This window comes from Archocentrus centrarchus, chromosome 8, assembly GCF_007364275.1.
Source record: "Archocentrus centrarchus isolate MPI-CPG fArcCen1 chromosome 8, fArcCen1, whole genome shotgun sequence".
Taxonomy (NCBI): Eukaryota; Metazoa; Chordata; class Actinopteri; order Cichliformes; family Cichlidae; genus Archocentrus; species Archocentrus centrarchus.
Window position 1 is genome coordinate 29,320,973 of NC_044353.1, and position 15,186 is coordinate 29,336,158.

The 15,186-nt window shown below is 40.5% G+C and overlaps 2 protein-coding genes across 3 annotated transcripts; one reads left to right on the top strand and one right to left on the bottom strand.

Annotated features, from left to right (window-relative positions):
• Positions 1-3,207: 3,207 nt before the first annotated feature.
• Positions 3,208-11,689, top strand: coro1a (coronin, actin binding protein, 1A). Of its 2 annotated transcripts, none has more exons than XM_030736117.1 (11): positions 3,208-3,295; positions 4,447-4,650; positions 6,102-6,224; positions 6,308-6,437; positions 8,690-8,871; positions 9,110-9,229; positions 9,835-9,939; positions 10,032-10,177; positions 10,816-10,873; positions 10,977-11,192; positions 11,374-11,689. In XM_030736117.1, the coding sequence occupies exons 2-11, from the start codon at positions 4,453-4,455 to the stop codon at positions 11,464-11,466; spliced, it is 1,371 nt and encodes a 456-aa protein (XP_030591977.1). In that variant the 5' UTR covers positions 3,208-3,295; positions 4,447-4,452; the 3' UTR covers positions 11,467-11,689. The 2 variants fall into 2 exon arrangements, with proteins under 2 accessions (XP_030591977.1, XP_030591978.1); XM_030736118.1 differs by having other exon boundaries at positions 3,248-3,384.
• Positions 11,690-11,733: 44 nt separating this feature from the next.
• On the bottom strand, positions 11,734-14,086 carry cldni (claudin i). The gene is made up of 3 exons (XM_030736119.1): positions 13,932-14,086; positions 13,020-13,152; positions 11,734-12,795 (listed from the first exon to the last, which is right to left on the bottom strand). The coding sequence occupies exons 2-3, from the start codon at positions 13,149-13,151 to the stop codon at positions 12,292-12,294; spliced, it is 636 nt and encodes a 211-aa protein (XP_030591979.1). The 5' UTR covers position 13,152; positions 13,932-14,086; the 3' UTR covers positions 11,734-12,291.
• Positions 14,087-15,186: the final 1,100 nt, after the last annotated feature.

The window sequence follows — 15,186 nt, forward strand, 5'->3', positions numbered from 1 at the left end:
TGACAAAAACTATATGCCTACTTTATTTAATAATCTAATTGATGTAGCAACAAATGAGTTTTTAAATCTGTTAAGTCTACAAGCCGGGGTTCTAAACCATTTGCCAGATGGTAACAGTTCGTATTGCAGGTTGAGGATGTGAGTGGGGTCAGACAATACCATCCGAGCACATCTGAGTACAGACTCTTCATAAATGGAATGCAAGGAGGATTTATCGGTCTTACCTATCACTTTCATTGCAGTTTGTACCATTCGGTTGAGTTTGGTTTTTAATTGCACAGAGAGATTGCACACTGACATTCCAAACCCGATGATGCTTTCCAATATGGCCTGATAGAATAAAAACATATGTTTCTGATTTACCCCAAAGACTCTTAGTCTGCGTAAGAAATATAATTTCTGTCGCAGATGACAGCCTACCTACTATGTGACTGTTAACAAAAACATCTGGGTTTTCCCCAACCAGAAACCCTGGATGAACAGCCAGGTCCATTCACTCCTCGAAACCCACGATGCTGCCTTCAGGTCAGGTGACAGAGCTCTATATAGTGCTGCTCGAGCTGACCTGAAAAGAGGAATTAAAAAAGCCAAGGCGGACTACAGGAGGAGAATAGAGTTCCACCTGTCCAGCAACAACACACGGGAGGTGTAGCAGGGCATTCAGCACAACACAACATCATAAACTACAGAGGCTGTGATGTGACAGCAGAAGACCTGAGCATGTCGCTAGCATGGGAACTTAACTGTTTCTTTGCTTGCTTTGAGACACCTCATCTGCTCCGGCCCTGCCGGTGCACCAAAGCCAGAACAAACAGACTTAAGAACAGTTTCTTTGGCAGAGCAATCACCACCCTGAACTCACCCACTCTAACTGTGCAATACCCACATCTCTGTGCAATATAACAATATCTATCACTCCTATATTGTGCAATATCCAATATTCATTCACCAAGTGCAATACTCACAATCTTAATTATTATATGTATATATTTTAGTTTTTACAATGTATATATTTTTATACATTTATACATACATGTTTTGTTTTCTGTATATTTTTAGTTCTATTTTATATTTTAGAAAATTTTTTAGAAAACTTTCTAAAGCATGGCACTGAACAGGAGTGGCCCTCCAATCTCATTGTACATTCTGTATAATGACAATAAAGGCATTCTATTCTATTCTATTCTATTCTATTTCACTAGCATTCAAGACAGCTGTCAGTCTTCCTAGGAGTGGATGTCCCAGCAAATTCACACCACCAGGAGCTTCATCTCAGACTCTACAGGCCTGTTAAATGTTAAAGTTCATGACAGAAAAAGACTGAACAAATGTGGCTTGTTTGGAAGGGTTGACAGGAAAAAGACTCTTCTTTCATAAAAGAGCATGGCAGCATGGCTTAGTTGCATCTGAACAAACAACAAGACTTCTTTAACAATGTCTTTAGGACAAACAATACCAAAGTAGAGATGTTTGGCCTTCACTTTCACTCTTGCTGCTATCCTTCTGTCATACATCACCCCAACACTCATCTCCACTCGCTCCATCCTGTCTACACTCCCTTCTTCTCTCCTCTTGTGGACTGTCTTTGGACGGTTGACCACACGTATTTAAATTCATCCACCTTCACTGTCTCTGCTCCTTGTAGCTTTACTGTTACACCTGCCTTCCTCTCATTCACACACATGTATTCTGTCTTGCTTCTACTGACTTTAATTCCTCTTCTCTTCAGAGCATACCTCCACTTCTTCAGGCTCTCTTCTACAGATCACAATGTTGTCTGCAAACATCACAGTCCACAGAGACTCCTGCCTGACATCATCTATCAACCTGCCCATCAACACTGCAAACATGAAGGGGCTGACTTCCTCATGTGATACCCTATCATATGCTTTCTCGAGATCCACCAAAACATGGTGCAACTCCTTCTGACCTTTTCTGTACTTCTCCATCAACACTCTCAAAGCAAACATCACATCTGCAGTGCTCTTTCTCAGCATGAAGCCATACTGCTGCTCACTGTTCATCATCTATCTTCTTCATCTAGCTTAAACAACTCTTTCCCATAACTTCATGATATTGCTGATCAACTTTATCCCTCTGTAGCTACTACAGTTCTGCACATCACCCTTGTTCTTGAAAATCAGTACCAGTACACTTCTGCTCCATTCCTCAGGCGTCCTCTCACTCTCCAAGATTGTGCTAAACAATCTGGTTTAAAAAGTCCACTGCCCTCCTAGACATTTGTATACATGCACAGGTACGTCATCTGGACTAAATACTCATCCTCTTCATAGCTGCCCTCACTTCCTCCTTACTAATCCTCTGCCCTTCCTGATTCACTAACTTTCCTCCATGTGTCCTCTCTCTCATTTTCTTCATTAATCAGCTCCTCTAAGTACTCCTTCCATCCTCTCAGCACACACTCATTAATGCATTTCATTAATCACTCTAACCTGCTGCACATCCTTTCCAGCTCAAGCTCTTTGTCTAGCCAATCGATGCAAGTCCTCTTCTCCTTCCTTAGTGTCCAGTGTCACATAAAACTCACTATAAGCCTTTTCCTTTGACTTTGCCACCTCTCTCTTAGCTGTAGCCTCCCAGTATTCCTGTCTACTTTCTTCATCTCCTTGATTATCTACTGCTGACTGCTGCAACAGCTGATTGCCAGTTTAAGTCTAATTAGATTTGATGTGAGAGTAGGTTGCTGTCAAAGTGATGTATTAATAAAGATAGTTAATTAATTATTTTAATTAATTTCATCACACTAGTCTAGTGATACACTGAGTCTCAAAACCTGGGCTGAGACTAGTGTATAAAACCAGTTTCCTGATGACAGTATTTTTGGGGGTTTTTTTTTTGGTTGGTTTTCATATAATTTTTGTCCTCCTTTATGCCAGGGAAGCAAATGTACAGTCTTTTAAATAGTAACTTAAAGTCCTTCAACTCAAAAACTGATGTAACAATTGGCCACTGCCATCAGCAAAGGTTATCCTATTTGCTCTTAGGCTGGTAGTATTTATCAGTGCATCTGTATTGTTGGAAGTTTTTTTTTTAATCTTGATTTAATCCTACAAACGATCTCACTGTGTTTCTCTGGTTTCTGCAGTTTGTTGCAGACGGCTCATGTCACAGGCGACACCTCCTACTTCCACGTTCGTTTGAAAATCTCACTTCCTCTCTGTCATTTGTCATGTACTTTAACCTACAGTCTCCTCTTGAGTCCTCATTCTGGTGGCAGGGCGTTTGGTGCGCTGCCAAAACTCCTTGAGCTGAATCGCCCCCACACGACTCCCAGGTAGGCCTGCATCATCTGTCTGCAGTCTCAACGTCTTGAAGATATCATCTTACCTATAATTGGTGCATTGGTTACAAAGAGGGAAATAGGTGAAGATAACCATATGTCAGTGATTTAGATGACACATTTTTCTTTCTCATCATCCACATGGCCTGAGTTACTCCTGTTTCAAGGCAGTGAATTGTTTCCTACTTTGTACTGGTCAGTGTTTTCCATCACAACACAGAGAGATAGTGGTAGAGATTACTGACATGCATTTAGAGTCCTGATAAAATTATGGCTCACTCTGTAAAGGATTATTAAATTAGGTGCAGAGAAGTCTGAGAGGTCTTGTGATGCACATGCAGCAAAACTGTTATAGGCTACCAAGTCTGAGCTTAGGCGCGGCTGCAGATTTCAGGAAGTAAACTCTACAAATGGAGGTAAAGATAGACATATTTAATGTTTTTCATTAATTTCCATTAGTGTTGCTACATGATGCAAAGTTTGTATATTTTGCAGCTGCTTTTGATTGAACTTCTGGTCTCGTTGCGCATCCAGACATTTGCATTTACTGGATGTGTTTCAGCTTACTTCATCAAGTATGTAATTTAAAGCATGCCTACATTTGGGGAATGAAATAATAGCATGACTGTATGAACTGAGAGGTTAGTGGTTTTTGTTACTCTCTTTGAAGGATGTGGTGTAACTGCCACTCAGGCAGCTTCTGTATCTTTTTCAAAGGATACTGCATGTGCAGCTCTGATGATAATTTTGATATTGATGATATTTTTGTGTCGTCTTTATGCTGTTGTTTTGTGTGTTTGTCTTCAGAATGCTCTTTAATATTTGTGCATTTCAGAGAAATATATTAAAAAGAGAAGGAGATATGTTTCCAGAGTACCAGTCACAGAGGAAGCAGTTGTGAAAGCTTTTGCTTCTTCCTTTTTTAGCTTTCCTCTGTCGAGTCTTTCAACGGTTTCATCAGCTTTGTGTCTGTCAGATTATTTCCGCATGAAATCGAAACGCACAAACATACAATATGCATTATTAATGATGACTTTTAAAATAAATCGCTCTCAACTAATACGTCCTATTTCAGGCTTCACTACAGGCTTCTTGCATGCATTAATTTTTTCCCTCTTTTGCACCCCTTTTTCACTCTTTCTCAGTTCACCATGTCCAGGAAGGTTGTGAGGACCAGTAAGTTCCGCCACGTCTTTGGCCAGGCTGTGAAAGCTGACCAGTGCTATGATGACATCAGAATCTCCCAGATGACCTGGGACAGCAATTTCTGCTCTGTTAACCCCAAGTTCGTGGCCATGATTGTGGACGCCAGCGGTGGGGGAGCCTTCATGGTGCTTCCGCTGAGCAAGGTGGGTCCCAGGAATCACCAGGAAACAAACAAATAAACAAATAAACAAAAAAAACAAATGCACCCACTGCTTGACATGGTGCCCTTCCGTGTAGTTAATATCATGTTTGGGTGTGTTGACCATTTCAGACACAGATTAGGGAGTTGCTTTTTTGGCTTTTTACCACTGCACTTGCCCTTTAAAATTTGAACGCTGCCACTCACCATCACACATTCAGCTAAATAAGGAAGTTTGATGCCGTCTTTGAGTCTGTCTACACGTCACTTGCTCTGCTGTTGAGAAGTTTTCACCATATTAGGAGTTTGCTGTGAGCTCAGTGTAGGAGGACAGGATGTGGCCTCAACCCAGTTATTGTGCAGTCAGTTAGCGAGGGTGTTTGGTGGCTTGCAGCTCTTTTATTGCATTTATGGACCCGAAAAAGTGCAAAATTGCAAACCTTGTGGCCGAGTTAATGGTCAACTGAATTTGTCAGAACCTGTGAACTCAATGAGGTGTCCGTCCTGATCACCTTTTTGTTCCCTCAGGCTGGTGAAGTTCACTCTGTGCAGGCACAGACAATGCTTACAGTGAAGTTACATATGAAGTATTTCTTTATGTTTGGACTGCACTGCAGGAAGATGTTTAATATTTTTTCATGGAGATTTTTCTCAGCTTTATCAGACTTACAGCAAACAAAGTCACTACTGCTTTCTGCTGCAGCTAGCTATAGGAAGTCCATTGTATCTGAGCAGAAACGAGTTTGTGTCCATCTCCTGCAACTAATTATATCATTATAAATCACCGAGAAAGTGACAAGAATGTGAACACCTTTGCCTTATTTTACCTACTGATTATATTGTTCCAGTTTATGATGTTAAAGATTTTAAACAATTTTAAATTTACCTTTGTGAAGCCTGTGGAAACCGCATTATTCATGGTCTTATCTCTCATCTAGCATGCGATTCCCAAAGGACAGAAATAAGTGGAAGGACCACTGGGCATAAAATTGCAGAGCTGCGCTGTAGTGGAAAAAAACTCACGCTGTTTTGAGAGTGGTGCTGGCATGGCTGTGTCATCTTGCCTTAGGGCTCAGTGATTTGTTCAGGTTTTCACCAGAATTAATGCAACTAAATGGAGCTAAATGTGATTGGCATATTATACAAAAAGAAAAAAAAATGCATGTTTAGATTTAGATTTTTTTTTTTTAATTTGATGTGGAATTGTCATTTTGCCCAGACTGCTTCATGACTGGGTTTCATCTTCCTGGCCCTAATCGCCTCTCTAACCCACTTACTGGAAATCAGGAGTAATTGAAGGCACAGCTGTGTAATTCATGTCAGCTGATGAATTTCTCCTCAACTAGTTTTGTCTTTCTTTTTGGCAGTTTCTTTTTCTTCTTTAGTTTTTGTAGCTGCAGTGTTTCTGTACTGCATGGTTGTGGTCATTATCCTCCTTGATGCTTGCCTCTGCAGACAGGACGTATCGACATGTCGTACCCTACTGTATGTGGCCACACAGGTCCCGTCCTGGACATCGATTTCTGTCCTCATAATGACAACATCATTGCCAGTGGCTCTGAGGACTGCAGTGTCATGGTAAGGCAATTCAAGCCTTTAAACTTTCACTAAAGTTTGTAATTTCAAAAACTGGATGTTTAAAAGTCTTTGTTGGTGAATAGATTTGGGAGATCCCGGATGGCGGGCTCACCTCACCACTCACAGATCCCGTTGTCAAGCTGGAAGGTCACTCCAAACGTGTTGGCATCCTGAGCTGGCACCCGACTGCCCATAATGTGCTACTGAGTGCAGGTATTACTTACTGAAAACTGTTACTAAAAACATAGAAATGTATCACATATAATGAGGAAGTGCATCGTATCACAGATGTTTTGTTGAATGAGACTCACACCTTTGTTGAACAGGAAGTTCTCACAGCCTCCACCCTCCCTCCTCGCTCTGAACGCTGCTCAGCAGTGTCGTGACATTTCCGCTCTCAGTATTACGTGGACTGAACCCTCTGAACCCTCAGTCTGTCAGACACTGTAGTCACACTTTATTAATCTTTCAATTTAATTACAGACTCAGTGATCCAGATTAAAAAGCAAAAAACAAGAAGTCACACAAAATAAATAGGCACAGAAAAAAAGAAGCTGGGATTGGTGGTGTATGGTACTAAATCTTAGACTTAAAAAGAACGCAGTGATTTCATTTTCAGAGGTTAATACAGTTTTGCAACTCCTGCTGAGCTTCTCAGGTATCTTCGGAAGTAACCTCACTACTCACTTCTTGATGTCTCGGTTTGCCCAGCAGGGGGCAGCATACAGCGTACAGTAGACATCTTTACACAATTGGCACAGGGTCAAAACTTGTGTTCGAAGGTTTGCTTGTGCTTCATTCAGCATTTCCTTTAAATGTCTTCATCATGTGTAATTTGAACTGTAATAAGATGTCCAGAATAGTTCACCTTCCAGACATTTGTTCTCTTTTTAGATCCACAAATTATGACATTGCACTTTTTAAAATTGTAATAAAACAGTGAACAAGGCTGTGCACGGAGGTAAAGAGATTATAAAAGAAAGAAAATACTGCAGTTGCATGTGTTATCATGCATATTTACTGGGTGTCCTTATACACTTGTTTACTTTATAAGGTATATGTGGGGACGTTTAGTTTTACACAAACAAATAGATAAAATAAGATGCTCTCACAAGCATATGTGTTCATATTCCGTGCCAGAAACAGACCATATACTGAAGAGCTGCTAGAGACCAGCAAAACTCGGACAAGATCATCTGCATGCTGTGTTCAACAAATTTATTAGACCACCTGTCATAGAAACAAGAAAACACTAGTATTTTAGAAATCAGTCAAAAAACTTTTAAAGCTAAAACAGCAGGACACTGGATTTCTCTGAGAAGTCAAAAAAGGAATCAAGCTTAAGTTTCCAATTTTTCTGTAAATAATTGTAATTTGGCATCTTAATCAAAAATGAGAATGTGAAAATTCATGGATAACAACAATAATGCACATATGTGGCATAAACTTGACATTGGGAGGTGGTCAAATTCATTTGTTAAGCAAATTTACATAATACTGTTCACCAGAATATCACAAGCCCAGTGTAAATTATGCAGTATAATGCTCCCCTTATCAATGACAGATAGTCAAAAATGTTTTAAGGCTATGCAAAAAGTTAAAAACACAAAGTGTATGAACAAAATTATATTTATTTAGTCAGTCATTGTTACTTTTTACAAAAGAAATTGTCTATGTTTCAGTAACGCTCTTTAAAACTTATGGCTCATTTTAACAACAAACTATTGTTGAAATGGTGACTCTGTAATACGTTGATACTTTAACAATGGATTATAATGAATTCATCACAGGCACGCTGTTTTCCACCCTTTCTTTCTTCACTCTGTACGTTTCAAAGAAAACAAGGGAACAAACTTTTTGTAGATGTGTAACATTAGAATAATTTGTGCAGAAACATTTAATATTAAGGTAGTAAAGCAGTAAAACTCAACACTCAAAATCTGTTAGTCATGGTTTAAAATAAAATCAAAGCCTGTAATGTTAAAAAATATACATATATTTCCATATATATCTCCTTGTCACAGCAATGGAAAGAAAAACTAAAAAGTTATAGGAGAGGTCAAATGTTTTCAACCATGAATCTGTCAATTTAAGGTAAAAAAAAATCACAAAGGAGGTTATATAAATATTTGACCACTTGGAGGTTGAATCTGAGCCAGATCTTTCTATGGTGCTCTGGTATCCTAATGTATGTCAGGGGCTTTATTTAATGCAAACAGTGTTCAGTTCTGTTTTCTGTGCGTTCCTCTTTCCCGCAGCTATCACTGCCGCTCTGTTTACTGCAAACGTGAAACTTTGAAACTCTCGACTACTTCAAAGTGAAAATCTGAATCAGGTTGAATTCCACCTGATGCTGATTTTTAAAACAGCAAAGGAGAAACACTGCATTACTTACTTCAACTGAATTCAGAAGCCTCTCGCTCTGTTTTTAACCTGCCATTGATGTCACTGCCGCGCCCGTGCAGGCTGTGATAACGTGGTGATCCTGTGGAACGTGGCCTGTGGGGAAGCGGCAGTGAGGATCGACAGCGTGCACACTGACCTCATCTACAGCGCCTGCTGGAACAGGGACGGCTCCAGGATTCTCACCTCCTGCAAGGATAAGACCCTGAGGGTGCTGGACCCACGCAAGGGCACCGTCGTCCACGTAGGTTTTAATTGATTTGTTGTGCATAATGATGATCATAAGAAAAAGAGAGTGAAAATAACTGCTTTAATATGACACTTTTATTTTACTTAAATATTTAAAAGCTTAGATGCCATCTTACATCATGATTTGTAATTTTGTGTCCACACAGACACAAAATTACAATGTCAGAACATTTAAACCAGAAGCACGCTTGTGTTTGTAACATGTAATATCTCTGCTCCACCTCTCACTACAGGAGAAGGAGAAACCTCATGAGGGCTCCAGGCCAGTCAGGGCGGTGTTTGTGTCCGACGGGAAGATCCTCAGTACCGGCTTCAGCCGCATGAGTGAGAGGCAGGTGGCGCTGTGGGATCCGGTGAGTTCCAGCGATTACAATTCATAATCCTCAGTCACATCCTAAACCCCCTGATCTCTGTGCTTTGAAATCTATTGTGTTTCTCTACAACATGAACTATGTATTTGTTAGTGTTTGAGTAAAAAAAAATAATTTTATTTTGGGCTTACTCATAAATAGATTTTGTAAAATGACATGTGCTCCTACTTTAGTATCGAGACTCTTTTTTTATCTTGTACTTGTTGAACTGCTGAGCACAAAAACGCCTCCAGCTTCAGCTTTCCTCCTTCAGCGGATGAGCGTAATACCGGCCTTCTAGTGTTGGATTCTACTCGTGAATCATTTTGACCTGTTACATAACGAGCAAAAAAAAGTGCAAAAATCTTCACAGCTGGACCTTTATGGTGGAATCCAAACTTCTGTTGTTTGTTTTTAGGGATGTATCTCATTCCATTTACAAGCACTACTGTTTCACAACAGCCCGATTACAGCGTTGAGGCTGTCTGTGCTGAAATATCACCCTCAATTTTAAACCTCGGCTTACCTGCAGTCAGCCGGATATGCAGGACGTCAGAGTACATGTGATTAAATACTAAATATTTTTCTATCTGAATCTCTTTTAACAGAAAGACTTTAAAGAGCCGCTGACCCTGCAGGAGCTGGACACCAGCAGTGGCGTCCTCCTGCCATTTTTTGACCCAGACACTGGGGTCGTCTACCTCTGTGGCAAGGTAAGATTTAGATTATGAAATGAGAACCTTTCTGTATCATTCTCACCCACACAGACTTAGACAGCACCTCTTGCTGATCCTGTCACCTACAGGGCGACAGCAGCATCCGTTACTTCGAGGTGACAGATGAAGCTCCTTATGTCCACTACCTGTCTATGTACAGCAGCAAGGAGAGCCAGAAGGGGATGGGCTACATGCCCAAGAGGGGCCTGGAGGTCAACAAATGTGAAATTGCCAGGTGATGATATTTAAATGTTTTTTGGTCTTTCTGTGACCTCTGTAAACACCTGTGTGAAGACTTTGCAGGCTCAGTTGCCAGTTTTGGGTCATAGTGAAGAAAACATGAAGTTCATTTAGTAAATTTTGGTCAGAATGAAGATGATCCGGGGGTATGCTCGTTAAATAACTCAGTGAATGTGCGTTTTCACTGTCACATCCACGCCTCACGCCTGCTTTCATAGCACCAAGATAGTGAAATCTTAAGCTCCCATAACAAGACCCCACAAGGCAAAGGGTGATGTCACTCTGACAGCATCCATCGCGTTTGCTTTTTACGATTCATCTGCCCCACTGGCAAGTTCACATTTGCATTTGGGACTGAAATGAAATTTTCACATGCCTCCCCATGATGGATTTATGTTAGCAAATGCTAATGCAGAATGGGATGTGTTACCATAACATGAGCATGATACTAACTTGATCATATACCTCAAAGCACTGTGAGATGGGCTTCTAGCATACCTGCAGACTCTTTATCTCATTTATAATTGTGACATTTCGAGGGCAAAATCTTTCTGCTTCCTCTAAAGGAAGCTCATTATTTCAGCCTAATCTGACACAACAACCTAACATGCAAATAACTAATTCTAATTTCAGATTCTACAAGCTCCACGAGAGGAAGTGTGAGCCTATAGTCATGACGGTGCCCCGCAAGGTAACATTTTAGCAACATGTATTTTAATTCATCAGTTTTTGTTTCAAGGAAATCTGTGCAGAATCTTAACTCAAACTCCCTTTCTTCTTCTCTGCCCGTGCAGTCGGACCTGTTCCAGGAGGATCTGTACCCAGACACCGTTGGTCCTGAGCCCTCGGCCGAAGCCGATGAGTGGTTTGAAGGAAAAGATGCTCCACCCATTCTGATATCCCTGAAGGATGGGTTTGTAGCTACCACCAAAGCTAAAGAGTTCAAAGTTCACAAGAGTCTTCTGAAGACTACGACCGCTTCTGCGGGGAATCAACAGGACAACAGCGGGGTGAGTCTTTTAGATCCAAGGACGTTAATGTTTTACTTCTGAAAATCTTTCAATAATTATTATATCATTGGCTTCAGCTGAACCACGGCTGCTAATTAGACCATCGGCTGAACATTAACAGCTTCTACAATATTTATATTATCAGACTCCACCCAATCGTAAGTCTGTCTCTGTTCCTCAGGAGGTTCAGTCTTTGAGGAAGGAGGTGAAGGACCTGAAAGAAGCAGTAGAGGAGCTGACCAAGCGTGTGAAAGAGCTGGAGAGCAAGCATTAAGCTCGGAAGAAACGAAGATGAGAAGTCACAAGAGAACGATGGAGCAAAAACTACAGAGAAAAAAAGTTTGGTTAACTTTTGATTGCAAAGGGAGAGATTCAGACAGCAGGTTCCACAAAACTATTTTTAGCATAAAGCTTGAATTTGTCTGTTTGGTTTGTATGAACAATTTCAATAATAATATATGCTTTTAGTTTGAAATAAAATCTTCTGTATTTTCAAAGTACATTTTGACTCTTAAAAAAAACACACATGAAACACATTAGACCCAGTTTTAAGCATTTATATTAATTCTCATACAAAATGAGACACAAAATAAAATGAGTACAAACACATTTTATGATTATATGTGAAATATAAAGTGGACGCTTGAGAACAAAACCAGAGAAAAACAAGTGCACCAGATGTTCCCTGAGGTTTACTGAGGTGCGTTTGGTTAGAAGTTTTTTTTAGAAGCAGATAATAAAAATATCAAAAAAGAAAGAGAAGGCGAGAGAGTTTGATTGCTCATGTATAAAACAAGTTAAACACATTTTATACTTCTATATAATTTTCAAATATATATATAATATAAAATATTTCAAGAAAAATTAAGAGAATATAAAGCCAAAATTGTTAACTTTAAAAAAAGTTGCGCTTTCATAGCTTATGCTTTACCTATAAATTAAACCATCACCAGCAGCTCTGTGAGTATGGAAGTTCAAGCTGGAGTATGAGCATTCAATATTTGGTTTTCTGCTGGTGTCATTTATATTACTGCTCCCCAGTCCAACTAGATTACCACTCCCTCCTTTCTCTCAAACACCAGTCCCTTTAAAAACACGGCTACACATAGTTTTTGTTAGGGGCTGAGGCACTGTTGCTGTAGTACTTTGCGGTTCCTCCTGAGCTGCTTTGTTTGGCCCTGCTGAAGCAGCACAACAGACCTCCGGCTATAAGGAGCAGCACGCCTGCCGCCCAGCCCACAAAGATGCACGTCCCCAGCTCCATCCTCGAAGAATTAGTCAACATGGGGTTGTAGAAGTCCCTCACAGTATTGTGTGCAAACCAGCTGACGGGGATGATCACCAGGATGCCAGCCAGCAGCATGCCGATCCCGGCTACCAGGCTGATCTTCGGCTTGATGTCTTCATTCTCCACGCAGGTGGTAAAGTCAGCCCCGCAGAAAAGAATGAGCAGGCTGAGGCAGCAGGCCATGCCGCTGATGACGGTCAGGGCTCGGGCAGCCTGCCGCTCTGCACCCAGTTCCAACAGGGAGTCAAAGTTCTTGCACTGCTGCTGGCCAGTACTCTGCACCACACAGGTGGTCCACAGGCCCTCCTGACTACTCTACTCAGACACAAACAGGAAGAAATAGATATCATATAAATCATTCCATCTATGTTCTGTAGTGGACGTAACTTTAGAGCACACATGTATGAGTTACTTTAGAAAGTTATAATTCTCAAAACACTTACTGAGCTAAGAAAATATTGTTCAACATCAGGTAACACAAACTCAATCAGCAGATACAATTAAATACTGTTTACACAATAATGGGTCTGTTTAATTACCTGTGCTGTCACAATATTGGATCCTATAAAGGATGACACTCTCCAGCTGGGGACGGCGCAGCAGACAATGATCCCAATTAAGCCAAGGATTCCGAGGACCATGCATCCCATCTGAATTCCAGCTGATCCCATTCTGCAAAAGACAAGATGGAGCAAAGACACAGAGGCATGAGGCAGCTCAATAAATTTTTTTTTTTAATTAATTCTTCCTATTAAAGTAAAGCACTCATTCTTCTGGGTAAGGTGGAGTCGTTTTGAGTCTCCTCAGTACTTCCTTCTGATAGGCTTTCACAGGAAATGTGGCTCAGGGCAACATTTTTTAAACAAATTCATGTCCTGACTGGCCCAGGAGTCCTGGATCTACACCCAGGAGCAGCTGAACTACCACACCTGGGTGGAGCTCATCTCTGCTTTACTTATTTGTTTGAAGGTCACTGTATGACTCATCCTTGAGTCAAAAAAGTTGGAAGTAAAACAAACACGCAGTCGACAGAAGTTACAGCTTTGTGCACAAATTGAAGGATTTTTAATGAATTAAAGATGATTGAATTTTGCAATTGTTTCACTGTGATTTAAGAGATAAACAATAAATAAATAAACTCTTTGATGCAGCATCTTTGTTCTTCACCTTTATGGTCATTCTTTTACATTCTTTTACCATCAGAAAACACAAGTTCAGGCACATTTTTTAAACTTTTTTCCATCTCACAAAATATTTCTTGTGATTAAATCCAGTTTCTGACACCTTAAATTTGGTGAAATTACAAAAAAAAGATAAAAAAAAATCCAGTCAGATTTGTAACAGGATGATACTGCATGGAGCAAAAATACATTTCAAGCTTTTTCAGATTTCTGCCTCTTTTCAGAGATCAGGCGGCCCATTAGAATAAAAAGTGAATAAAAGTTTCCTACCTTTTGTGAAAAGTAAAAAAAAAAATCTGACAAGGTTCCTGTGGAGATTATTCCTTTTCTTTCTCGTCTGTGCGTGTTTTTGAATATGCTGTTTCCTGATGTACAGGCGTTGTGCAGAGGTATATGTACAGGAAGGTGTAGGAGGAGCTGAGCTCAAACAGCACAAGACCTGGCTGGTCGTGGCCTATACCGTGCTGCTCTGGAGCTAAGGTGGGCTTACCTAATTTGCATTAATGTAAAAAAAAAAAAAAAAAAAAAGAGAGACTTTAGGAAAAAACAAAGCTTAACGTGCCTCAGCATCAGAAGTCAAAAAGCACAGACAGAGGTTTGTGTGATTGCAGTCATGACAGTGATGCTGATGCTAATCAAAATATTTTGGTTGTAGTCATGTTGGCCAAAAAAGAAACGTGAGTCATCTGGATGATGCCTCATTTTTTCCCCTCTGTGTTCTCAGTCTACACAAGTACCACCCACCTTTCCCTACCTGCACCCCCCCCCCCCCCCCCCCCCCACACACACACACACACACTTACCTGTATCGAAACTCTGATGATGAGTGTAAGGAGATCAGTTTTGGAAACTGACATGGAGTGTTTTTTTGTTTTTTTTTACATAAGATCATGAGCTGGGTTTCATGGATCATGAGGAATGTGGCCTCTATTATTGTGTGTTACACAGCTGAATTTTACTGTGTCTTAACAGAAACTGAACATCAGCTCAAAATCATAAATCAGTAAGAATCAATCCTTAGTCTCAGCAACAGCAAGAAAAAGCTTTTTTATTTCTGTTTGTTCTTTGTTAGTCAGTAAATGCCTTGAATGCCAGCATAGGGCCTGTCCTGGCCCAGTTTCATCACACTGCTCCAGTTATGGGAAAGGATCTTCTGCTCACATGTGCTTTGTGGTTGTCCATTACTACATTTTCTCCCTTACCTCCAGTGCCGAGCTCTTTGTGTGATGGAACGATTCTGAGGACATGATCCAGCCATCTCTAACATCTACTCAGTTAGGCTCAGGGATTGTCGTTTTGGTTAAAATATATGTTTTCATAAAACAATCTACTTTTGAAATGAAGCTTACACATGAGTTCAATAAAGAAGATTTGAAATCTCTCTCTGCTTTCCCAGGCGCTCGGCTGCAAGTTTATCTTTCTCCTCACTTCCATTTTCACATGCGGTCAAACTCAAAGATGTCATCATTGCTCTGGTCCAGTCATCTTCCTGCCCACCTTCTTCAAACCAATCAGCCTCCACTGT